Source organism: Cebidichthys violaceus, unplaced genomic scaffold (genome assembly GCF_023349555.1).
Source record: "Cebidichthys violaceus isolate CVI_PGR_0920_01 unplaced genomic scaffold, fCebVio1.0.p SCAF_7, whole genome shotgun sequence".
In the NCBI taxonomy this organism is placed as follows: Eukaryota; Metazoa; Chordata; class Actinopteri; order Perciformes; family Stichaeidae; genus Cebidichthys; species Cebidichthys violaceus.
The window spans coordinates 16571218-16597739 of record NW_027176927.1 but is presented as its reverse complement, the minus strand read 5'-3'; the positions used below and the strand labels follow the sequence as shown (position 1 = coordinate 16597739).

Sequence of the window (26522 nt, the reverse complement as noted above, 5' to 3'; positions counted from 1 at the left end):
GGAGAGGCCGTCCATGTGGGACCTACACTGGGGAGCGGCTTCCTCTGCCTCCGCGGCACTCTGCGGGGCGTTGCTCTCTGTGGGCTCAGTGGGGGGGGAGGACAGAGCGGGGGGTAGGACAAGCTGTGCTGGTTCCTGAGCCGTGGTGCGACGAGGTTTGGGTGGCGCTGGTGGATCGGCGGCTCCTGTGGGAGAGACGGCATGAAAGGCAGGGCAGGCAACTGATGGTCATGTGGGTAATAAAAAAAAAAAAGAAAGAGGAATGTGGCACAAACATATTATCAAAGTTCCTGTGGGCAGAACTCCTTTCTTTGTTTTCAGAGCCACTGAGGTTATCAGTGTTAAAAGTGCTTCTTTTTGTAACGTTTTACCGTTGCTCCTGTGGAATTTCATATTTGGTGGAGTTTACCTGCCCACTGTCTGTGGTGGAGGGCCTGTGGAACATCAGCTGAAGGTTCAGGAGAAACAGCAGGTTTGTAGCAACCTTTCAGTTTAGATAAATCCTGTAAAAACTCAAATAAAAAGAAATGTGTGCCAGGAGCGTACTAACGCCATTACCAATCAGAGTCAATATGACATTTAGACTTTTATACAGTTTAAAAATCTGGCAGATCTGGCTTTATCGGACTAGTTTACCGCTTTGAAACTAGACGCCTAGAGAAGCAAAATAGAAAAGCGTGACTACCGTAGTCAGAGGCAGAACAGCTACAGGTGATGACAAGCAGTGATAGAAAGCAGCATTATGCAAATGTTCAAATGTCACATGTGATTATCACTGGAGGGGTTAATCCTACATTTTGTTTTAGCATTCAACAGCACTCCCACACCCCAGGAGTTCCTCTCTATTTCATGCCAACAAAAGAAAAAAGCTTCTAATTGACTTGATTCAAAGAGCAACGTCGCTGCTAATGTGAGAGGAGGCAGCGAGAAAGGAAGCAAAGAGGACTTGAATACGGATGTGTGACATGTGCAGACTACGATACGCAGAGCTGATGCGAACAGAAGCGTAGACTGATGAATGGGACGAAGTCCATCTAGATAACATATTGGGTTTTAGCGGGAAAGGCACAATTACTGTAAAACAGCATTGTTGAAATATGTCTACCTGAATGTTCTTGTGAGGCTAGCGATGCGTCAGCGTGCTGCGTCTGAGTCAGCAGGCGCTGTCGCTTCGCTACTTTATCTGTTTACTGTCGACGATCGAGAAGGAACTGAAGGAACAGCTCTGGATCTCACACACGATGGAATCCTCTGTTCCTGTTCGTTAGACTCTAGAAACTATCTTTCAACAATTTCACCTCTGTTGGTCCCCCCCCCCCCGCATAACAGCCACATGATTAATGTGGACCAAGTCTGGAGAACACAAGTCCTCCATCAAGCTGTCAATGTCAACCAGAGAGGAACCACTCATTCACATTTCACTCATTCACTAACACCAGACACTAGGAACTAACACTAGTATGGAATCAAGCTTTAAATGATTACCAGAGAGTATATCAAAGCATTACTTTTAGTTTAATAGGGTGAAGCTCCGCCTCTATTTGTTTAGAATCAGAGATCTTTATCATCACAAACAGACAGTTTACAGTTTACATACGCATTAATGTTGCCTCATTGAAAGGCTAAATGAAATCTACATACATAAGAGACTAAATCAAACCTACATAAAAGAAAGACTGACTACTCAATGAAGTGTGTGCGTTTCTATCACGAGAGCACCACCCGATCTCTTACTGCAGGGTGTAGCTGTTCATTCATCCACTGCCAAACATGCACTGTTTGTGTACAACTGAGAAAGTCCAGTTTGTAGTCCCTGCATTTGAGAAGTTGATGTTGAGGTCGTGTGCAGGACTGAATGGACTGTTAGAGACACTGCGGCTTTGGGAATGAAACTCTTTTTTTTTTTTTTTTTACGACAAACACCCATTTTGAACCCTGAATGAGTTCTTTCTCTCACATTGTAAAGGGAAATAAGAGAGAGTCAAAGAAAAGAAAAGAGAGAAGGTGTTGAGTCAGGAGAAGAGGGAAAAAAAAGAAGAGCTATAGGTCTCCAGACGTGTTAACGATCCTCCTGCTGCCTGTTCTCTCCTGACGAATGCAATAACCTCCTCATACTTTCATCTGGCTGTCCATCATCTCCTCTCCTTAAAGCCCTCTAGTCCCCTCGTTCCTACCTCGCTACGCTGTCATCCCACTGCCGAAACCTTCCCATGCTCCTTTCTCTGAACTCCATTCTGGTACCCTCACCTTCCTCATCCCTCTCTCATCTCTACACACACCCCCCCCCCCGTCAGACACGGCAGCCCTCTGCTGCAATCTCACTTTGCCCCAGAGAAAGATCGAGGTTATAGTAAGATCAATACAAGGCCAGCTATAGTTCAGGTAGCTCTCGCTTAAATCTATGATGGATCCGTCTGCCTTTGCATCGGCCCCAGCTTTGAAGGTTTGTTTGAGTGGCTGCATGCATATGAGAGAGAGAGGGAGAAATAAAGAGGGGGAGAGAGAGAGAGAGAGAGAGAGAGAGAGAGAAAAACGAGAGGAAGATAAGAACAACCTGAGGGATTGATAAGTGCAGGCCAGAGACAAGGACTGTATTGTCTCATAGGCTATGATGAAAACCAGCTCCACTAGTTCCTGTACCTCAACCATGACACACACACACACACACACACACACACACACACACCAGGTTATGTACGTCATTCTTGACAGCTTAAGTTTCAGACGTTGCAGCAATGAGACAATCACTCACTTTCTCGGTAAAATGAACTTCTGCAGGCAACTGTTTCTCTTCTTTAACACACAGAGAAAGAGCTCAGCACCACTGTGATCAACAGCCAGCTTCACTTCCTTTGCTTTTTAAACTGCGTGTCAGGTGCTAGTTTCGGAGCATCTGTTGTGCCGTTGTATAGATAGTTACCCATTGCGCTGTGTCTGTTGTTCTCTACGTCATCCGGTTTCAGGTTCAGGGCCGACTCGGTCTCCGACCTGGAGCTGCAGGCTGAGGTCGCCTCTCGATTCAATTTGGCCTTTTCCGATTCCTCCACCCTGCGGCTGGAGCTTTTCACGGACCCGCTCGCCGCGCTGCTGGTGAGGGTGCTGCAGTAAGAAGCGGCCTGGTCGAGGTCGGCGTCCGAGTCGTCGAGGCTGTGGCCGAGTTCAGAGCTGGAATCCCGGACGGACAGGCTCTCGGTGGTGCTGCTGCTTGGCGTCGGGGAACTGGGGGTCGGGCTGGCAGCGCGCGCGGGTGAAGGGTTTACTGTTGTTTTCAAGGGGACTGGTTTCACTGCTTGCGCTACCACAGCGGCAGCAGAGACGGTGTTTGACTGAACCGCCTTGTTACGGAAGGCTGGGGCGGGTGTTTCAGCAGCGGGGCTTTCAGGGGTGGGAGAGGCAGAGGCCGAAGTGTCGTCAGGGTCTGGGGAGATGGAAGCCGGGGTGGGAGGAGGGGCCGGGGCCTTTCTTTTCCTCTGCTGGCTTTCTGAGCCGAGGCCCGTCTGATGGAAAATAAATAAAAGAAAAGGAGAGAGAGGGTAGGAAGTTAATTTATCTGAGCACCTTGTGCATTTGTCTTTGTGTTCGTGTGTGTGTGGTCTAACCATAAATCAGTCTGTCAAGCAGAACTGAAGTTGAGGTTACTACTGAGTAATTAAATCAAGTGGAGCTCTGGCAGGCGTCTGAGTCTTAAAATACCTCAGAGTGCCAAAATTCCTTTTAAATTATCCTTCAAGACATAAAGCATCTGGCAGCGACAGTTATTTTGATGCAGAGGTGTTGTGATAGTAGATATTGAAACTGTGTGTGTGTGTGTATTACAAAATATTTCAAGGAGACATCAACCGTTATTCAGACGTCATTACCAAATTACTCGTGAAAATGAATCAGCGACAGCTCAGCTCTTAGCAAAATGACGCAATCTCTGGTGTGTGCAAACACAAAACAAACACGTTGAGAAACTCTTCCTGTTCCCATTCGACAATACTCAGTCAATTCAGGTCAAACGCGATCGCTGGCATGATACAACTTGAGCCGCTGAGGCAAGAAGTCAACAATTAGATAGGGGAAATACAAAATGACATCAAGTGACATTTGGCTCAGTGGGAACAAGGTCAATGGAAATCTGCCAACGGGTGTTTGGAAACGTTAAAACGTGCTTTCTGTTTTAGAGATACAAAAGGTGCAGATAGGATATAGAACTGTGACTCTTAAGAAAGTAATAAGTGAAAAATGATCTGTTTCACTTATTCCATGGGGAGGTGAGACCATTCACAATGGACAGGTCCCAACAGTAAAGATGTTTAACTTTTCTTCACTCCGAAAAACTCCACGGAGAACATGCTCGGAGCTGCGTGCAGCGTTGCATTATGCAGCAGGACAAGAGAGAGAGAGAGACAGAGAGAGAGAGATCAGGCCACCTTGCAAAATGGGTTCACACGTGTGAACTCAATGAACTCACTGCATGACATGCTATGGAAATCTAAATGCCCCCCCCCCCCCAACTGGTTGTCTTTCACTTCCTTGGTCTCCCGCTTCTCTCCCTCTCTTTGGCATTCATACATACATGAATACAGACATACCAGTGGATGTGGGCCAAAGTTGAAGCTGAAATGGATGACTGACTTGCCTATGAAGATGGATGGATGTGTGTGTGTGTGTGTGTGTGTGTGTGAGAATGTTTATGTGCGTGTTCCCTGCAGAGTGAAACATAAGACCGAAGCCAAGACCTGCAATGAAAGGAGGAGAGCTTCGATAAACACATGCACACTTTTCTCTATGATTGTACTTGCATATGCACTCATGAGGAGGAACGGTGTATCTCATATCTCCTGTAGACCGGCCGTATGGATTTGGGAGTTGTTAGGGGTCGCGGGGTTAAGCGTGTGCTGCTCTCATGGTCCTTATTGGCGCCATGCCTGGGAACGTAGCATGTACTTAAGCTTATTAGAGTCTCAAGACTGTATTATACCGCATTCATTAAGTTAAGCTGACTATGTAATATCATTACGTATACACTGTGTTAACTGATTTTACATTTTTACACATGTTAAACAGAGGAGAATAGGTGTATATCGTCAGCAAATGTGGTTCTTTTCAGCGTTGTTTCTTCTTCTTTGTACTGTATTTCTGCAAGCTAGAGGCGGGATCAAGTCAACCTTGTGTCATGGCGTCACAAGTCGAGTCACAACAGAGCAACAGCCAAAGTGTCAAGTGGATTCTCAGGGCCGTCGAGTCGTGTCGCAATCAAATCACAAGCAGACAGAGTGTCGAATGAAATCACTGCAAATCTGTGGAGGTGAGGGACCAGTTCCCTGTACAGCAGTTATTGCACATGATACTGTGATAGACACAGTTTGCCTACAGGGACGCAAATAAATGAAGACCGTCCTCCCTGTTTATCTATATGTACTCGTACTAAGAGAAACATAATCAACAAGTCACCAGGAGTCCACTTATTTCTGATGATTCACGAAGGCTGGAGGGACGTCACCAGCCACCATGTGACTGTGTTTGTTCTACAGGAAGTCAACCAACGAGAGAAAAATAGATTACAGAAGAGACGTTCAAAGCTCTCCTGTTCTTCTCTTAATAAACGCTGCTCGGGTCTATTATTGACGGGGATGAGCTCTGCAGTGTAAATGCGGTCGTCTATTTTTTTTTCCATATGCTAACTGACACGTTAGCATAACTACAATGTAGTGGAGAGAAAGAATTAAATACGTTTGTTTGGCTTAAGTTAAGGTGCAGCCAGAGTCTCTCCCACCAGTCACAAGCGGACAGGACAGAGCGCTGCACCAATTAACGTGTGCATCATAAGCAAGCGGTTGTTATCGACCAGCATACTTCTGTGCTTGAACTCTTCTTGTCTGGTTTTGTGTCGGCTCTGATTAAAGAACGATTGAGAAACGACACGGCATGTGTACCCCCCCCCCCCCCCCCCATAAGGGGTACAACATGGGGTATTTTGAAGGGAATGCGCCTAAACACAAAAGACCATAGAGGGCCATGCAGGGACAGTCTGGTGTGTCCATTAAATTTTCCACTCTACGGTTTCGAGAGGCCCCATGTTGGAGCATGTTGATCAGATAGGGCCACCCATGGAGGCTTCAACCTGGTGGCGTGACCATTCATCAGTTGTTTCGAAGGACTCTTGATGGGTGAGGGGCTTTGTTACAGGGCAACATTACCGCGCTAATGTGGAATGTGAAATGGAGTATGTGTGTGTGTGTGTGTGTGTGTGTGTGTGTGAGAGAGAGAGAGAGAGGGGGGGTCAAACTGTATTTGTGGGTGCTTGTGCATGTCAAGTACATTCATATCTGCATGTATGTGTATGTATGAGCGTGTCAGGGATAATAATAGCGGCTGAACTGTCTCACCAATGAGGGCACAGAGGTCAACAACATCCTAACAGACGACTGGAAGACAGTTAGTGTGTGTGTGTGTGTGTGTGTGTGTGTGTGTGTGTGTGTGTGTCATAATGAACATGTGTGGGACGTATGATGAAAAGAGTTTTATGTTAAACAATGTGTGTGTGAAGGGGGGGGGGGCGTAGAAGAGGCTAGCTAAGGATAAGGAGACACATGGCTGACCCAGTTCCATTGTCGTCTACTTTGTCCTACTAACCCACATACATTGAATGTTTAGAAGTTAGGTTAGAGGAATCACAGTCGGATAACATCTTGGCAGTAGCAAGTTCTTACACTTTAATGTTTAGAAGTTTTCCTCGACAAACGACTGAAATGATGAATCAAACGTCAACGCGGCAAAAGGCAGACAAAGGGTTGTTCACTGACTGCTTTCTAACTGTGATCCCTACAGATCAGTGACTGGTTACCTCTCTACGACTGAGACACATCCTGATCATCGGTTTGCTGCAAATCCACACGTTTAGAGGAATCCTGCCTACGGTTCACTACGGCCACATGTAGTACACACTCACATGTGTCGCAGTACAGTATACTGTGAAGAGTGGTCATGTTGTTAGCATGACACAGGCCAAAATTCAATAGCAGCACAAGAGTAAATGAGGTCAAAATAATTCAGATTTTTGTTTTCCATGCACATCTTGTGTATATTCTGACTAAAATCTGAATATATAAGCTGTAATACAACATGTGTTGCATCACATCTTTTTTGTCATTACATCAAAGCCCTTTTGACGATGTATGGGGGGGGTGAATTCATCGGCTGGAGCTGTGAACAGTCGACAAGAGTTGTAAAAGAGACAAAACAGAGGGTGTGCAGCAGAAGAAAAGCTCATATGGAGGGGTAATAATATAAAAAAAAAGACAGATGGATGACAAAACAAAGAAGAAAAACAGACGCAGAGAAAGGAAACTCCATTACTGAGCACAGATCCAGCAGCAACTTGTGTTTAGTCTGGCTGATTAAACCAGAGCTGTGCATTAGAGCAGATTAAAGTTAGCTACCGTTGTAGACAATTACGTGACTGATGGATGGCCGTGAAAGACAAGCCTCCCTCTGCTGCCAACTCTCGACTTTCACACAGTGACAGATCATCAGGAAGAAGGAGGAGGAGAAGAAGAAGAAGAAGAAGAAGAAAAAAAAAAAAAAAAGAAGCTAGCCAGCTCGATCAATCAAGAAGCCACGCAGACACAGGCAGGAATGCTGCGCGTACAAAAACAAATCCATGCAACGCAGGAGACTGTGAGGACAGTAACGGGCAGAACGCTCCGCTTGTTTAACACGCACAACTGAGTACATACAATGCATGACACGGACGCACACGCACACGTCCAGACGACCGTCCCAGACACACAAAAACACGTAGTTTAGACTAAACAGAGCGCTTATTGATTCAAATACTGAAACTATACTTCCGTCTCTCACGGCGAGGCAAACTGCCATCAGTCAGATGTGATCAGCGATCACGTCGCGTCAGAGCTGCCCTCGGGCAAAGCTTTGTCAGATCTGACAGCTGGATTTCCCTTGAGAAATGTAATCGCAAACAACTGTAACGAATGCAGCTGCCGGCAGACACGGTTCACTTGTGTTCTTCCACGTGAGAAACGTTCTTTAATTCCACACATCGTGGTTTCACAAGATTCCGTGTGGCTCGGATCTCCCTCTCCTGGCTTTAGGTCTCACAATAAAACCAGAGATGTTTCTGTGTTGGATCTCGATTGATTGGCTACTTTAAACATCTATTGAAAGGCTTTTGTTCCAGCTCTATATGCATGTAATAATAAGCTGCAGGTTAAACGTTTGTGATCGTTTCTCCCGGCCTGCTTACTGCCGCTGGTCTTACTACCGCTTCACCTTCTGAACGCCAGCGCCGCTCCTTCTCCGGTCAACTTTTTCTCCTATCGTGTCCTGAAGGTGAGGGTGGTGCAAAGGGCACGCCAACCCGATTTCATGCACTACTGCATTTTTGGAAATATGATCCCAAAGCTTATGCATAGTTAATGTTGCTCAGCTAGAATAAAGTCACACGTATAAGACCTGATGTTAGCTCACTTTGGCTCTCTGTGACCCTCTTTTGCTCTGCATCCTCTCTCTCACTCTCTGTCTGCTTCAGTCGTCTGTCTTTATCTTTCGGTCTCCCTGCACACACACACACACACACACACACACACACACACACACACACACACACACAAACAACACACTCGGGCACAAGTGCACTCAGGAAGCGCCTTCTGTTACTGAGCATTGAAGCAGAAAGCTCAGGATTTCTCTGAACTCCTTTATCGTAAGAGGCGACGTAGACACGGCTTTCTTTCCAAACCACAATATCAGATTGCCTATCGCCGCTGGAAAAAAACAACAACCCCCAAAAAAACAAGGTTGTGTTTCTCTGCACTCGATGTTCCAAAACATCATTTAAATCAGTGCTGCTCGCATAAAGACAGACACAGATTGTTGTTTGCTAAGCCGCAGGAACCAAACTGTTAAGCTCTCTGGCTCCTTGATGACTCCGGCACGAGAACACATGTGATTCTCCCAGCAGTCGAAAGACGGCGTTCACGCTCTTCCTGGAACGCTGCGTCATCAGTTTTCAGTGCCATTAGTGCTATTCACATTCTCATTACTGTGTAAAGCGGCCGGTCCCTCAGACATCGAGAAGGTCAAAGATCTGCTTCCATTACTGCGGATGAAATAAGAGCGTGAACGCCCTGAAAGCAATCCAACGTCTGAAAGTCTCAAATACAATGCTGTGACTGTGTAATATAATGTAAAAAAAGAAATACACACACATACAAACACTGTGAAACATGTGCAATGACACCAACATTACATACCAACATGTTCATCTCATCCAAACTACTCAAGTAAGTATTTAAGGAAATTAAACCAAAGCCCACCAACGTATGGAAAATGAGTGAAATGTTAAATATAGCAGTCGACCGTAAAGAGACGTGTTAGATAACGTTAATTCATGATTTAAATGACTGCCGTTAGTATTTAGCTTCATTATAACAATCTCATCACCCGTGTAGCTTATGATGCGATGTCGATGTCTATTACTTGTGAGTCACGACTGGTTGACCACCTAGCTTGTTGGGCTCAGAGGGGAGGTCCACAACGAGGAGCCGTCCTCCAGGGATCTGCCATCACGTGCCTGATCCTGCTCCATCGCAAACACACACCTGTACATCTGTTAAACTAGTGAATCGTGAACGTACAGCTCGACATCCTGACACGCTACCGTGAACTGATTTATTGGTGTATAATTGCTCCACGGATCCGAGTCACGCAGAGCTGCTGAATGCCGCTAACCCCCGACGAACTGTCCTGAGGAGACCTGCCATAGCTGCTATTATTCCCATCACTGTCATGCAACTAAATCCTTTTTAAATCACAAACACAGGCCAGGCATGCTGCCAACGCCTCACACCTCTGCGGCGTCCTCACATCACACCGGCTAATCACATATTCCCTTCTTGTGAAACAACATCAACCTGTCAATCATTTCCTCTTTCCATCCATCCATTCATCTATTAATCACTAGGGTGACAGCTTAACTGTTTTAAGGCATGTACATTAAGCAGACATGTTGCTCTTCTGTTGTTCTCGTGTATTAGGTATACGTTACGTGTCACTTGTTGACTTGTTGTCGGGCCGAACCTGTTGGTGAGACCAGCAGGACGCAGCGACAGCCTGCCCTCGATCTCTCAAGCCGAGGAACCGGAGAGGCGGTATGGCACCGCAGTATGGCCACGCATGAATATACATGAGGCAGACGGGGACATGGAGAGATCTATTATTAGTCCAGTCATCAAGTCCTCACACGACCTGCCCTGCCGTGAAGCTGCTCTTGTGACGGTGGTGTGTCAGTGCTTCAGCTCTGGTGGACAGATAAAGCATCTGCACCGCACTAAGAACAATCAGGGCAGCTATAAGGGGCTTCTTAACAGAGTCACACTGCAGAAAGAAAAGACCAAACAGCTACAGTTCAGTGGAGATGAAAGTCATAAAGCAGGGGTCACTAACAGGCGGACCGCGGTGCGGACCCAGACCCCGTTGTGTCTGGACCCTGGACTTATAACCCGATAGATAATTGGGAATTTTAAACTTTGACGAAGTGCTTCTGTTTTAACCGGTGACATCACTTCAATGAATGAATGAACTGAATTTAAAGCTGCAGGACAGTTCAGTTACATTCATTTATTAGTACTTTACTTTAAGATGAACATGTTTCAGAAGCTTTCTGTTATGTAATGTTTTCTATTCTTAAATCTTATTGTAATTGAAATGAGAAAAGAACATTTATTTATTATTAGAGTATTTAATATTTATAATTCATCCGGTTAAATTTGAAAACTGACGATGAATGTTGAGATGATTCAACTGAACTTTCTTTATTTGATTTGTCAGTCAGTCGTTGACTACATACAGACGTTAATACAACTGGTAGCTACTTCAATAGTTATGGAACTAAATCACAGCGCAGGTCAGACCTCATTGTGATGTTCCAGACCTTTACAGGAGGACATTCTCTCTAACTGGACCTCGTTTGAGTATTATTTGATATTGATTATTTTGAATATTACACCTGCCATAAAGGAAAGACGCATTCAGAATTTCGGCTGACAATCAAAACTAGCCGTATTTATACTTTTCTGAAATGGTCCACTGGCAGCTACGTGACAGTTAAACTTGCTCTACCATCACCAAGTTCAGCAAGCAGATAATGGAATATTTTAACTCAGCTGAAGTTCACCCAAAAATAGATTAAAGATCGCCTCTTTGGGAAAACACTCGGACTGAAATGAATTATGATCCGTGTGCTTTTGTGGCATTATTTAATTACTTATTAAGAACAAAAGATGCTGTAAATCCCATCATCCCTCCATTGATTTACTCCTATCCTGCTCCTGCACTCTCAGTTCAGTTCAGTTAATTAAGCAAAGGAGCACAACACCATGCTCCACGCCGTCGTGAGAACTGAATTTCCTCTCCATAACATCCAGCAATAACACTTGCTTCTCGAAAAAAACAAAGCGTATTATGGGAGGGAGGGAGGAAGGATGTTGGTTGCTAAACAACATTTCCCAGCATGCTGCCATAACACCATAATGAGACTTGAGGGAGCCGTTTCTTTAATGTAGACGGTACAGGTCACTCTGACCGTGAGGAGCTGATCAGGCCAAAACACCCGAAGGAAAGATTGCAGCTTTCACATTTACTGCTCCTCCTGAGAGCGGAGGGATGTTTTACATAACTGGTAGAAAAGTAGAAAAATGATATGTGTGTGTGAAGTAGGTCTTCATACAATAATCAGTTTATTTCTGTACCTCTTTTCTTGTGTGTGAGTTTCGTCCTGCAGGTATGAACGAGTGTTTTCACAGCACTAGATGTACCGTATACATTACGGTTTTACACGCAATTCAGAACCCAGCTTTATGTTATGACGCAAAGCACTGAACTAATCCATGAAGGCTCCGTTAGTAGTATGCACCATCTCACCGATGCGTCTAAATCTGACCGACACGCGGCTCTTTGAATCCCCTCACCTCGTAGCCCTCACAGCTAGCGTGTCCCATGCTGGGCGTTGGGGCTCCGGGTAGCGCCGGGGCCCTCCTCTTCTTGGCCTCGGCCTTGGGAGACATCCTGGGTAGGTTCATGACAGACTGAGACTGGCCTAAGGTGCTGGGCCGGTCTTCTACGCCGGGGACCCCTGACGCGGTGGACAGACCCTGTGGGTGATGTCAAAATGAAGAGGGCGAGGTGACAAACATGCAACTGTAGGAGATTTAAGGACGCTTCGCTGGTGAGTCAGACACATGACCACTGAGCTACAGGCGTATACGTTGGTCATGTTGCTGTTGTGCCACCCATAACTGAAATGCCTTGAAAGATCTCTGCCTCTCCAAAGACTATTGGAAGTATTTGGCTTTGTTATAACAATATCATTATCCTTATAGCTTATCAATCATATTCTATATCAATTACTGTGTCTTGTGAGTCACAATAATCCTAAAAAAAACTAAAAGAATACAGATCAGAAGCCCAACAACTGAAAAGTGTTACGTAGGAAGACATCCTGCTAAGTAACAATCACTGGTTCTGTTGAGTTCAAGGGTTGATTTTATGATTTAAAAGCGACGGCTATCATAAGCGTGTATTTCATATCTAGATGAACTTTTCAACTGATCTCCTTTACAGTGTAAAAAACATGCATACAAGCACATATACTATGCATGCAATCAACATTTCTGAAGGCCTGACAAACAACTATTATTGCAACATTCATTTGACAAAGTTGAAATTACATCCGCTGCTTCTGACCAAAAACATTGGATGAAAAAAAAAGAAGAAATGTTTTTCAATAAGTGACCAAAGAGAGCCCAAAGAGTCTCCCCGTGGCTCAGCTCGGTACAGAGCCTCGGCACCACGGGGGTCACCAAACCATGACTCACACCCCCGTGATCTAAGAAAAGAACCGTGTTTAAAAGCAGATTAATTGATGCGTTCAGACAATGCCTGGATAGAAAAAAGAAAAAAAAAAGGAACATAAAGTTCAGGTCATTAGAATTAATTGGACCCAAGGTTAGAACATCTCACAGTGGGGGAGGCCTTGAGTAGAGCAGCAGGCATGTCTGCAGCTTTTTTCACATTGGGGACATTTCACATTATGTACAAATATGTTTGTATTATTTGGATTGTTACAGCACGCAAATTAATATTCTGGTGTAGTGCAGTGAACTTAAAGAGATAGTGTAGCAAGATATGTTCACCAGATCTCACCTCTGTATATATATATACTAAAACATTCAAGCACGTTAACACAGTACAAAAAGAACACGGCGAACTAAAGAAAGGAATCAAAGTGTTTACTGTCAGTTGCTCCCTACGCTGTGGGACAGAGGTGAGAACAGGGTGAGGAGGAGGTGAGGGAGACGGCAGACGGGGACCGGCTGAGCAGAAAACAGAGACGCTGAAGGACGTGACGGATTGATGTGATTTCTATTTGGAATCCTAAAAGAAGAGGAGCTCGCTTTCACCTTCCCAAAATATAAGGTTCAAAGCAGAGAATTCTCATGAACTCTGTCTGACTTCTTCACCTGCTCTCTTCTGCTCCTTCCCTCTGGTAAACAATCTGAAATCTGTCAAAACAGCGGGAGAGGAAAAGGGAGCTGTAACAAACAGCATTTTGGGGAGTCCTCCTCATAATTACAAAGAGCATATTTTTCAAACGAGCGTATTGAACTTCTGCAGAACTTCTGCATAAGTGCCATGACTTGCATACGGTATTTCTGGGGAAATGCTTTTGAGCGCTTATGTGACTGATCCCACTACAAACCACACATGCAAATGTTAAAAGTATCAGAATCACTCCCTGCTAAATCAGAGTTAATCTAGCTTCAGCCTAGAGGAGAAGTTCTCCTCTAAAGCAAATGAATGATAACTTGAGGACGACTTACAGGCTGAGCTAAATACAACATATAATACAGAAAAGATCAACATTTCTGCTCTTTGGCAACTCGCTTCAGGAACAACTCCTGACTGAAAAGCAATGTGTCACTGCCCTCTATGGTTAAAACTTGAACGTCTGCTTCCCTGTCATCACTGTTGTACCTGTAGCCACGCCCAGCAGTGATGTCATGGTGACCACTGGAAGTCATCAAAGACAAGACTTCCAGTTAAATTACTTTTCAAACACAAGTACATAAATACATATAGTACCACAATGACCCACACACATATGACAGTTAACCTGCTTCACGTGTGAATTGTAAGAGCTCATTTTAAGTGTTGGATCTAGCATTGTCGCCTCACAGCGAGAGGGACCTGGGTGCACCCCTGGGTGCTCCGCTCCTCCGTGTGGAGTTTGCATGTTGTCACCGCGGGTTATCTCCGGGTTTACCGGGTTAATCGATGACTTTAAATTGCCCGTAGGCGTGAATGTGAGCGTGATTAGGACAGAATAGGTCAGACCTGTGCCATACTTTAATATCTATGAACCTGAAATGCATCTTCATCTTCATCTTGGAGTAATGATAATATCAAAAGTATTAACGCCGCAGAGAAATTCCTGAAAACCAGAAATTTGTGTAATTTCTAATCCATGTACAGTCATGGTTTATTGCTGGCCAAATAATTGAATATCATTGGTACTGGAGCTTTGAGGTCTGAAAAATGCTCTCACAGTCGTGACGCTTCCAAATGTTGTAATTGCATGTCACTGCTGTGACGGGAGGGTGAGGAGGTCGGAGCAGATAGGATGAACAAAAAGTGTTCTACTCGTACACCTAAACGTTGGCCCAAAATCCCCGCCTCTTTGAGAATGTTGGTTATGGCCAAAATGCTGCTCTGAGATACTTGTGTCTCAACGGGCCAATCAGCAGTAAACGAATATATAATCAGCAAAGAAACAAGAAACAAGAAGTGAGCTTGCTTCAGAGCCAGCACTGCCCCATAACATGATGCTATCTAAACATGTTAGTGTTTTAAGACCGCACACACGCACACGCGCACACACACACACACACACACACACACACACACACACAGCAGTTTAGCCCCTAATGAACAATTAGAGATAAGAGGCTGGGCTTTTAGTGCTAATGTAGCCAAGGTAGGGTAATCTGATGCCTTTAGGCTGATAACACTCTGTGTGTGTGTGTGTGTGTGTGTGTGTGTGTGCTTGTGTGCACGAATGCATGTGTGTGGACTGATAACAGTCCCTGGCTGAAAAAACAATCATATCAGAGAGAAAAAGCTGCACTACGGCCCACTGGAAGTGGCTGAGAAATAGCAATATTAATACATATAAATTAGCTCCCACTGTCTTATACATTTCAGTTTTTAAAATTACATTTCACATCAAAGCAAATGCCCCATACTCTGTCTAATTCATGCTCCGCCGTGCTATTTTCTATGGTCTTCCTTTATTGTTATTTAAAGATAAATGTGTCTATAGACGAAGGAGACCCAAAGGAAAGCTTGGATCTTGAGGAAGACGATGACGACGAAAACAACTCAACGTTGAGGAGACATGTGCTCGATGTGGAAGGGTGGAGTAGTCCTTCCAGAAGCTTTGCTCTTGGGCCGGACAGAGAAGTGAACCAGAGTGTTTTTTCCAGCTAATACAATCAAACGGCGTATTGATCTGAGGTGAACCACAGATGGCTGCTGCTGACCTGAAGTTCATGGCTCCAAAAATCAAATGAACGTGATTAAGTTACAGATCTGACAGAGCCGTTTGACGCGGCGTCTAAACGTGCGTAAACGCCACACACACACACACACACACACACACACACACACACACACACACACACACTGGAGTGGATGTAGGGAGATTATCTTGCGGTTTACTCCAGTTTGTTGAGAATCTCCCCAAAGCTGGTCAACACCAGTCATGTGGGCCGCTGTGTACGCAGATCCACAGACTGTACTCTCCCTCATTAATACCGCTACCTAACACTTTTATTACGCAGTACTTTATTTGTAGGAAAGAAAAGTAAAGAGGGAGCTCCTCTTTTTGGACGTGCCGCTGACTAATCAAAGGAGGCCCTTGCTGCCCTCTGGAGGACATCAGTGCACATAACCACAACTCAATAAACATTGCACAGGAGCAAACAGCCATTCTGGAGGCCTTACTCTGTGAAGATTGCCCTGAGCGTAAAGAAATATTTCAACCTGGCATATTTCCCATAAATGTGTCTATTACGACTCTATAGCTCACACTAACTTAGCGGCTGCAGCTTTCGAAAAGCATACACGTAAAACACCTGGTAAAGTGCTCCTGTGGTAGTTCCTGCTACAGTAGGTGTGTCTGTATAAATGACTTAATAATAATAATAATAATAATTTAAAAAAAGGACATTTAAACTGCAGCCAAGAAGCCAGAGCCTTCAGGATCACGCTCGTGAAGCTGTAGTTCACTTTTTTCTTACTGGTGTGCGGCAAAAATTCACTGACCAGCTATGAATGTGAATGCTTCAGAGACGAGTTAATCACAACAAAACCAAATCCCACTTAGATTTGACCTTAGATTTGACCTGGTCAGATGTGTTAGTCGTACTTACGTTAGATCGAGTGTCTGTTATCTGGATAACTCTATCGTCACAGTCATCCATGTCCATAGATGTTGTGTCAGTCTGCAAACGGAAGGCACAGCTAACATGTAGCATTCAACCGTTCAGCAATGCAGTTAGCCAGTTAGCCTCGGCTATCAGTCTGAGCAAGCACGAATGGCACGCACCGCTCAAGGTTAGCTTGTTAATTATTACACAACAAATCATTTCCCACAGGACTCGTGCAAATGAGTCACGCTAAACTTCTTAGTGGACAGTTATGACGACATTAGAGGGTGCTGTTAATTCTATCAGTCCAATGCATCGTTGTGTATGTATGCTCAACTTTGATAATAAAACATAATTACACTGATAAAAGGGCAAATGTTAAAGAGGGAGAAGAATACTAAAACATAAACAAATTGCCCAAAAAAAAAGAAGCAGCAACAGAGATCTGGAGTGTTACCTTGGTTTTCCTCCTGCTGAACTGGAAGATACCCAAGAGGCCTTTCTTCTCTGCTCTGTTCAAACTGGTAGTACTGGAGTGGATGGAGTCTATGAAAAGAAAAGGAGGAGGAGGAGGAGGAGGAGGAGGAGGAGGAGGAGGAGGAGGAGGAGAGGAGTTGGACATGATGGTGTAAGTGACTCAAAAGAAGCAAAAGAAGTCAGGTTCAGTCTGAGAACGTCTGAGAGGAATCTAGTAGAAATGAGAGCCAAATGATCACAGCATGCATGTTAATTAGATAACAAGAGAATTCAGAGCGGGATTGCCAAGACAGTAGGATACTGTGATTCATATGATATCTAATATATGTGCTTTACTTTATCTGCACGCTTTGTAACTGGTTGTTTTAAAACATTTTGGAACGCTCTACATGCTCCACCTGTTTTTATTCACAAAGAGCTTCCTCAGCAGAGGGCGCTGCAGCTTTATTTCTCTCAACGACTCTGTCTAAGTGAGAATGTGCCGCGATAACGCTGTTGACTTGAGGGCAGGGAGGGAAGGTAAACCAATTAAAACAATCACAGAGCTATACTACAGGGTCATTTGGAGTCAACAGTAAATCATTTCAGATTGACCGGCATAGATGATGTTTACGCAAGCATCAAGATTAAAACATTAAAACATGATTTCTTTGAGACGGGTGCAAGCAAACAAGCGTAAACAAGCTTAGGGTTAATAAGCAAGCGGCAGTGCGTTGGGTTAAAGGGCTGGACTTAAGACGGGTCATGACTTATACCTGAGTAGTTCAGAGCTGGAGCAGAAGCCCGTTTAGGCTGCAGAACTGGAAAACACAACGAGCTTTAAAAACACATGAAGTCATTTACTGGATAACTGACCTGGAGTAATGTTCTCAATGTCCTTGCCTGTATCCGTCATGACCATAAACCCCGAGCTGTTCCTCTGCGATCACTCTCTGTGACAACAACAGTATCTGGAATTTTGGGTGTGACTGTTACCATGGTAATGACCCACGATATCAGATCTTAGTGATAATTCAACTTACTATTACATAAAGAACGCAACATTCTAATTATCATTATATTTACAATGCTCATTGCATTGGAATCCATTCAAATGGCTGCTACTGGCTGGGATATGCGTGACATCCACAGTTTATTCTACTCGCTGTTAAGGCAAAGGCAAGTAAACACTGTTGACGTTCAAACTTTATTCCCTATAAGAACATTTTCCACGAAAAGGTCGGAGGGCACCATGCTGTGTAGACGGCAGGGATTCAGGCTCAGCGGCCACATGCACTATACCAGTGATTCTCAACTGGTGGGTCGCGACCTACTTTTGGGTCGCTGACCCGTTTTCAGTGGGTCTTTGCCTGAATAAATAAAAAAAATAAAAAAAATCCTGTGCTTTTATTTTGAAGGGGATTTTTAATGTTATTCACACTCCTTAACAGTATTTGGCGTTAATGCCTTGTAATGCTGATAGACACCCGTTTCACAGCATAGAAGAACACCCACACAGTGTGTTGTCATATGCTAATTGAGCTATTGCTATGTAAATAACGATATAAATAACCATTTCTTCATCTCATTTACAATGTATTTAAAGTAGCTATGATGATGTATTTTGCTTTAACTTATCATTATAACGATTGCACAATGTGACAGCTATTGAACAATGACACCTTCAGTGTTTAGATCGGTTCCCTGGAAACCTCGCTTTCACTATGCAGCTCTGTCTGCCACCGGGTTCCACCTCCTGGGAAATGAGGGCTCGATTTACGGCATTGTTGACCAAAACAGCCAGAGGATAGCGCTTCTGTTTTACCCGGCAGCCATCCCCAGTTACCAAAGAGTATCGATGTAAGTTCTCTGAAGTTACTATCCCCGGTATGGAACAACCCTCGTAACTGTGGGGGAGAAAGAAATACAGCGTGTCCTACTGCTGTGTTGTTGGTTGTTGCCAGGTTGTGAGGAAAATGGAAAGCGATCCGGTTGTTTTAGCGACAGAAGCACCAACTATGAGACCACTTGGAGACGCTGAGGAGGACAACGTTGAAACGTTGTTTTCACTTTGTAAAAGTGTGGTTACTGTTCTGGGAACTTCCGTTTTTATTGAATATTAAGTAATGTAAAAGTGACTGAACCCACCCCCAAAAAGAAAACAGAACCAGGTGCTGGAGGTTTACCTAGACTCTGGTTGTGTACGTAGAGCTCCTTGATCCCCAGCTCCGTTAGAGATTTGTCCAGCGGCAACTCGTGGCGACTGATGCTGTCCTTCAGCAGCAGGACATGCGCAGGCTCGAACTCGCACTTGTCACAGATGACCGGTACCAGAGCCTGAAGTGGTACAAACGGGTTGACCCGTACCACTGCCTTCTGGCTGCCGTGGTAGTTCACCATCAAACGCACCGTTTTCTGACGTAGAGAGGGGGAGAATGGTGGGAGAAGAAACGGATGAAATGGATGAAATAGAAGGCTGATTAAGGCTCACTGTTGTGACTATTGGAGGCATCTTCAGATTCTGCAGTCACAGAACAGGGATTTCCTCTCCTTGCAGTGAACCGGTAGGATGACAAGAGTGTAAAAAGATCAACAAAGTGAAGGTCCTCTGTTGGCTACATCGCTGGGAGGAAATGAGACAAAAAGAATCAAAGCTCAATGAGCAGACAGCCTGAAGGTATCATAGGGCAAGAACAAAACACGTGAAATATAAAACATGGGAGAAGCAGAGATGGAGAAAGTAAAGACACTTCAACAATGAGTAACTTAAGGTTAGACTTTGGTTGCTGACAGAAAAAAAAAGGAGCATTTAATAGACCAGAGATGATGATATCTGTGTGCATATGTGTGTGCATTCATGCACGTGATATTGGATATGTGTGTGTGTGTGTGTGTGTGTGTGTGTGTGTGTGTGTGTGTGTGTGTGTGTGTGTGTAAACCTACACATTACATAGTGTTCTATTATGGAGACAGAAGGGCCACTCGGCCTTTATCACTAAGTGGTTCACATCGGCCTCTATCAAAACACACTCCAGAGGGGTTCAGGGGTCCTTATCTTAAAGTAGGGCAAGCTGGTTGGTGTTGCTGGATGAAAGTGGTGGACATTTTTCAAAAATCAACAGTTTTACCTTATATTGAAATGTCTTTTCCTACATTTTGTCCTCCCTATTTTTGTCAATGCGGGTAGATTTCACATTAGAATCACCTCTAAATGTCATATTAGACTGCATTGACTGGTGTAGACAGATAGAGAGAGAGTCTACAGAGCAGAGGCTGGAGTAGCGTCGGCCTCTGGCCTGAGGCCAGGCGGGGTCAAAGGGAGAGAGAGCAACCAGCGAGCCCTGAGAAGAGCAGAGAAATAATGCATGGTAACTAAAGGTAAGGCACTCATCAAATATTCAAACTGTAGCAGGAGAGCAGAGAAAAAGGGGCAGACAAAGAGACTCATGCTCAGTCGAAATAACTCCAGATAAAAAAAACCCAGATGGCAACAAGACCGGCGATAAAGACGAAAAAAAGGCACACTTAAGACTGAAAAAGCAGTGAATAAGAAGTGACTCCAATGTCATGCTAGGCCAGTTAATCCCAACTGGCGTCCTACCTTAGCATGGGCCCTTACAGGTTTCACTGGCCTTGCTTTCTGCCAGCCGTCAGAGGTAAAAGGTAGAGAGAGGAGGGACGGACATTACAGAGGGCGACGGGGTAAGGAGCTATGCACACACACATCTGGGGGTATTCTTTTCATTTCTAGTTATTATGCACACTCTTATTGTTTAATTCCACAGGAATCCATGCCAAACCGAACCAAACCTAGTTTCGACAGCTTTAATAACTGCTGTGACATGTAGAACATCCAAAAAAACACAAACGTATAACACCGTCAGGCTCCGCCGTAACTCACCTCTGGCACTTTGGGCGCCGGTCTGCGCACCACTCTCTCCTCCCAGACCTTCTCCTTGATGAGGACACAGGCCACGTCGAGGGAGCCCAGCAGAGCGTTGGGCTTGAACCCCAAAGAGTGGCCCTCAGGCGACAGCAGCTCCAGGGTGTGCAGCGCCGGATTCAGATGGTGTCGGCTACACAACTCCACCAGCAGGTCCATCAGCGCCTTACTGAGAGACGGAGGGAGGGAGGGGAGAGAAAGTGAAAGAGAGGGGGGGGGGGGGGGGTTTGGAAGAAAGAACCACATGAGGAGACGGGGAGCGAGGGAGGATAAGAGGGAGGCCAGAGAGAAGATAGGGTTACAAAGCCTAACTTAGTTGTAGCTCTGCTAAAGGGAAGAGCAATAACTTCACCCATCATAAGAAAAGCAGAGACACACTCACAGCTGGTGCTCTCAGGAGGAAGAGTGGCCAGTTGAGATAAACAGACAGACTGTAGACTGAATGGCCATAGCTCTGATTTCTACCTGAAGATTAAAAGGCTGTCTTTGTGACAATTCCTCCTGTGTGAATATGCATTGGTCATGTTGGGCTGTTACTACTAATACTACCTGAAAGTGAACATCCTGACAGACCTGAACACGAGCCTAAAACCATATTTTGAAGAACTGTTCTTTGAAATATACAAGAAGAATGTAATATTACGGTTTTCCTCGTCTATCTTTAGCAGGAGAATTCAGAACAAAACGGCCCAAAAACAACAACAGAAGCCGTTGTAGATTTAATCTGTACGGTTCATCTCGACAGAAACTCTGAAAAGAGCCTCTGACAATAAAACACGGTGAACATAGAGACATAAGGACAATGATGTACTTGTTGACATGACTACTCTGCGCTGCGTTGTGTGTCTGGTTGTGTGTCTGGTGCAGCTGATGAGGAGGCCTGCGGTACTACCTGTCAGTCCTCAGATAAAGAAACCGAGAGACGGTCTCCAATGTGTTCTGGGAGGAACAGCAGATCAGATGACAGAAGTGAGGGAGCTACCGCCAACAAAGGACACCATTGACAATCACTAAAACCACAATCAACAGAGCCGGTGTGCTGCGTGTTACTATGTGCTCCTTAAGATGAGTTAGCAGACCGCAACACAAGCACGATCCAAAGGTGGAACGTAGTATTAAATGTGTACAGTTTGACCTGGTTATGCATTGATCGTGACATTGATCGTGACATTGATCGTGACATTGATCGTGACATTGATCGTGACATTGATCATGACATTGATCATGACAGGTTGGGGAAGGTTAAGCTTAAAACGTTAGGAGTATAAATGGTCTCCTGGTTTAAATGTATTATAAAAAAGAATGAATAAATAATAATAATTATTTGCATCTTGAAGTTGTTATTGCAGATTGAATTTTTGGAACCGTATACTATAAAGACACAACATTGGTGTAACACTATAATCAGATCTGCACATTACAGTACAAGCATCAAAACCTTCAACAAATATGCAAGTTTGAACTATAACCAAACATAAACACCGTTTACTGTTCTTACATCATATTTTTTATTTGCAAAGCTCGTACAATAAAGTGATTAGAGCAATGGTTGGGGGTTGTGCTCCTGAGTATCAGATATTTATGACACCTCTGCCTTCATCTCATGAGCTGTAAACACACCCCCTTTGTAGCTAAAATGTAATATCAAACATTCCTTTCCACAAAAAACCTAGAGTAAGGCTGCAACACTAACCGCAACCTTTTGAAACAGAGAGTTCCCTTTATTAACATGATAAAACTATCCTAATTACTTACTTTTACTTCTAGTCAGAGGTAGCGCATTGACATCTAGTAGCCTAACCTTTGCACACGCTTATCAAAAGAGCACCATGTTGTTCTGTACTGAGGAGGCATCCCTGGATTTTCTGCCCCAAATGAGAGAACCTCATTAGGGACAGAGGGCGCCAGCAGCACAGCCTTCATTTGAGGACTCTCTGGGATAAAGCTTGTGCTGAGACTGGGAACGGGACCCCTTGAAAAGGCCCCACTGGCACAGCGACCACAACAAACCAGCCTCAGTTTGTCTGCAGTAAATCCGATTGTTCAGCTAAGCAATAGCTAAGATCCTCGTATCTATAGATATACATCATTTCATGTAGCTACGGATGGATGGACATGTTCCTGTCAAACAACAGTATTGACCATAAACCCCCCCCCCCCCCCCCCGAAAAAAGGGCGATACACCGAGATTCAGTTTGTGCCCCTCTCTGCCCCTCTCACCTGCCGTCCTCAGTCACTGCCGTCCGGCTCCCCTGCGGCAGGGTTAGCTGTAAATCCACAGTGGGCCTCAGCAGGTTCTCCTTGGCGTCCATGCCTGACGCCCCTCCCCCGTCAGGTACGGCGTTTCTAAAGATGTGGCGCGGGGCGGGTAGAGGGACCTGCGGCGGAGGTGGGGCGCGTGCCTTCATTCTCTTCCTGGGACACGACAACGGCAAAGATACACAGAGGATATAATATTATCAACTTCTGGGTGTTTGCTGTAGTTTCCTAGATCGTACTACGTTTTCCATGTGGGACTTTAGTAGAGTATGTCTTAAAAAAATAAATAAAAGGGTATTTATTATAGGTTATAGGATTCATAGAGGACACAAGATGTTTCGATGGAGTCATCTGAGCAATGAGCAGCAGCCCACTGCTACTCAGGGAGCAGCCTGAATACCAAACGACTTTGTTTCCGTTCGTGACTCACTTCCATTACGAAATCAGATATGCTGAGCTGATGCTTTTGGTCGTGGAGGTGATCCACCCCTGAGCAGCTGCTTGTTCAATCTGTTCCTAAAGCGTTTGAAAGCAGCACTACGTAGAGGCTCTTATGGTATTTGATTGACTCCTGCGGACGGAGCTGTGTCAGATGTCAATGACACGAGACGCTGCCCTCTCTACCCATTTGACCTCAAGCTCAACATCGGCCGCGCTTCGCCTGACAGACGCAGCTGATTAGACGGAAATCGACAAACTCTCTGCGCAGCACGCGCTCCCTCCTCGGCCTTTCGCAGCACAAATATTAGCCCTAGATAACAAAAAGAAAAACACCCCACTCACGTCACAAACACGTCCTCGTGTCGATTAAGTGTTATCACGTCAGGCTGTTTATAAATCCAGCTCAGAGGACGAGGCGCACTCTCTCCGAGAGAACGCGTCAACGCTAAATCCAGCGGCGTGTTATCCAGGGCGCTCCTGCCCAGTGTTAAAAGGCAAAGCAGAGCGTGTGAGCGGACTCTAACCTGGCCAGAGTTAGAGAGTTAACCATTAACGGCCGAGTCGGATATATCAACCGACTCTCACCCACACGACCCATCGTGTCATTGACTCGTTATGCAATGTAGAGCGTGTTCATGGAGAGTGACGGGCCTCACCTCACGCTTTGACAGCATTTGATTATGATCTAGTCAGGAGTGTAAACACGGTGCGGAGCATTTCTGATCACTAACTGCAAAGTGCTCCGACTAAAAGTGCATTTAGAGACAAGCGGAGAATGAAATGAGCAGCTTAGAGACCTGTAAATGAGTGAAACGTTCCTATTTTTCCGGTGTTTGAAGGTAAACAGAAGTGGGCTCTGTGAAGCTGTGGGACTGGGCCCCGGCCAAGCTTAACACAGTCAGCCAGTATTCTCCTCTCCCTCTAGCCTGTCTCACCATAGCATTTCACTCTCTGTCTCTCTCTCTCTCTCTCTCTCTAACTCGCACAAAGACTCCTTTAGGAAAAGCCTCGTCTCCCACAGAGTAAGGATGAGAGAGAGAGAGAGAGAGAGAGAGAGAGAGAGAGAGAGAGAGAGAGAGAGAGAGAGAGAGAGAGAGAGAGAGAGAGAGAGAGAGAGAGAGAGAGAGAGAGAGGGAGGGAGGGAGGGGAGGAGAGAGAGAGAGAGAGAGAGAGAGAGAGAGAGAGAGAGAGAGAGAGAGAGAGAGAGCGAGGGAGGGAGTAAAGGCAGGAAACCCTGCTCCGGCACAGGGGGGCAGTAAGTGCTGAGCTGCTACAGGGACTGAGTTACAAATGAGCTCACTCTCTCATACACACACACACACACACACACACACTCACACACACACACACACACACACACACACACGGTTACTAATGGACCTTTCAGAACCACTCCGTTCTTTTTCGCTTGACTAAACAGCATTAACGCGGATATATTTATTTCACTGTCCTCATTTAAAATCGGTTTGGAATGAAAGTGTTTCTGAACGTCTCAGACGGTAAGGATCTAAAACAAATAGATGCTGAATTCATCTCAAACTGTCAAAGGTGCAGTAAAGCGAACAGAGAACACCTACATGGAATTTTGGAGGCAGGTTAACACGGCCTTGAATTTGGATGGCGGCCATTACTGTACATAATACAGCAGTGTTGATGGTGGAGCTATGATCTACGATGTCATTCTTAATAAAGCTTAAACTACAGCTCAATCCTCTTGAGTGTCTTAGGAGCTACGTGATCACACTCTATAAGTGAGAAGAAACTAAATGAATAAAATAAGACGAGGCAATATTTGATCGAACACTGAGTAAACAAGATCAACGCGTTTGGTGAACTTGTGCTTCAGAATTGTTCACAGCCTTACCTTTGCAGGTAGACGTGGCTCTATATGCAGCCGAGCAGTCATCCTGTTTTGCTGTCTGTCTGATAGCCTCTTTAACAGATTAGTCTGAGTGTCTGCATGTGAGTGTCTGCATGTGTGTGTGTGTGTGTGTGTGTGTGTGTGTGTGTGTGTGTGTGTGTGTGTGTGTGTGTGTTAGTGTGTGTGTGTGTGTGTAATTGCATTTACAGTGAGTGCCTCCTTCCTGACCCAAATACAGCCACGCCTCCTGATCAAGTCACTTGGGATAAGTCGAGCCTGGATGTGAGAGTCGGACCGTTGTTTGTGCAACGATACAGATCAAGGTGAATATAGGACAAGATGAACACCACACACACACACACACACACACACACACACACACACACACACACACACACACACGTTTGAAACTGTCCCACGTCGATGGACAAAAAAAAAAAAAAAAGGTGTCGGATGATTGCAGGGCGTACGAAAAAACAAAAACAAATGAAATGCCCCTCAAATTACAGGTTTGGCCAAAAGAGCGCTGGAAACACAGCGGCACAGTGAGCACAATGCAAATCCACGAGCGTCACAGTCAGATTACTGTTGTTAGGTGTTGACAAGTTATTACATAACACTGCTCAGACACACTGGAGACCTGAAGGAGGGGAAAAAAAGCAACCGTCAGTGACTTTATTTATTCCAGCCATAGAAACAGTTCCAACTCCCGAAGGTCTGGTAAAAATAACGGAATATATTCGTTTATGCTCTGAAATGTGCTCCGTCAGCATCATCCCCACCAAAACAAATCCCATTTACAAGTGGTCGGCTTCTTTGTTGCCAATATTCTCTTGAGCCTTACAACTAATGGTAGATATAACATTTAATTAGTATGTGTTCTATGATATTTCATTTAGCAAAACCAACATGGTCAGTCAGTCTGTTACTGATACCTACAGCGCAATGGTACAGAATGCTAGAGTGCATGAGAAAAACAGAGACAGACAGACAGACTGGACCACTCTAAACAACAAGGTCCGCTGTGGAAGTGAGTAAATCAAGCTGTGAATGAAGGCGGCAGACAAAG

General features: G+C 44.9%; 1 protein-coding gene across 7 annotated transcripts in view; it reads right to left on the bottom strand.

Annotated features, from left to right (window-relative positions):
* Window positions 1-26522, bottom strand: part of cobl (cordon-bleu WH2 repeat protein) — a 45117-nt gene that overhangs the window by 10525 nt on the left and 8070 nt on the right. The window contains exons 1-10 of one of the 7 annotated variants that reach the window (XM_068735521.1): window positions 23935-24017; window positions 23113-23307; window positions 20851-21061; window positions 19136-19364; window positions 17726-17770; window positions 16951-17039; window positions 16497-16568; window positions 11976-12158; window positions 2921-3497; window positions 27-185 (exon numbers count right to left, since the gene is read on the bottom strand). In XM_068735521.1, coding sequence (XP_068591622.1) covers window positions 27-185; window positions 2921-3497; window positions 11976-12158; window positions 16497-16568; window positions 16951-17039; window positions 17726-17770; window positions 19136-19364; window positions 20851-21061; window positions 23113-23300 — 1753 coding nt within the window. In that variant the 5' untranslated portion in view covers window positions 23301-23307; window positions 23935-24017. Of the gene's footprint in view, window positions 1-26; window positions 186-2920; window positions 3498-11975; window positions 12159-16496; window positions 16569-16950; window positions 17040-17725; window positions 17771-19135; window positions 19365-20850; window positions 21062-23112; window positions 23308-23934; window positions 24018-26522 lie in introns of those variants that run through there. The other 6 variants (XM_068735520.1, XM_068735524.1, XM_068735525.1 and 3 more) reach the window with 6 other exon arrangements.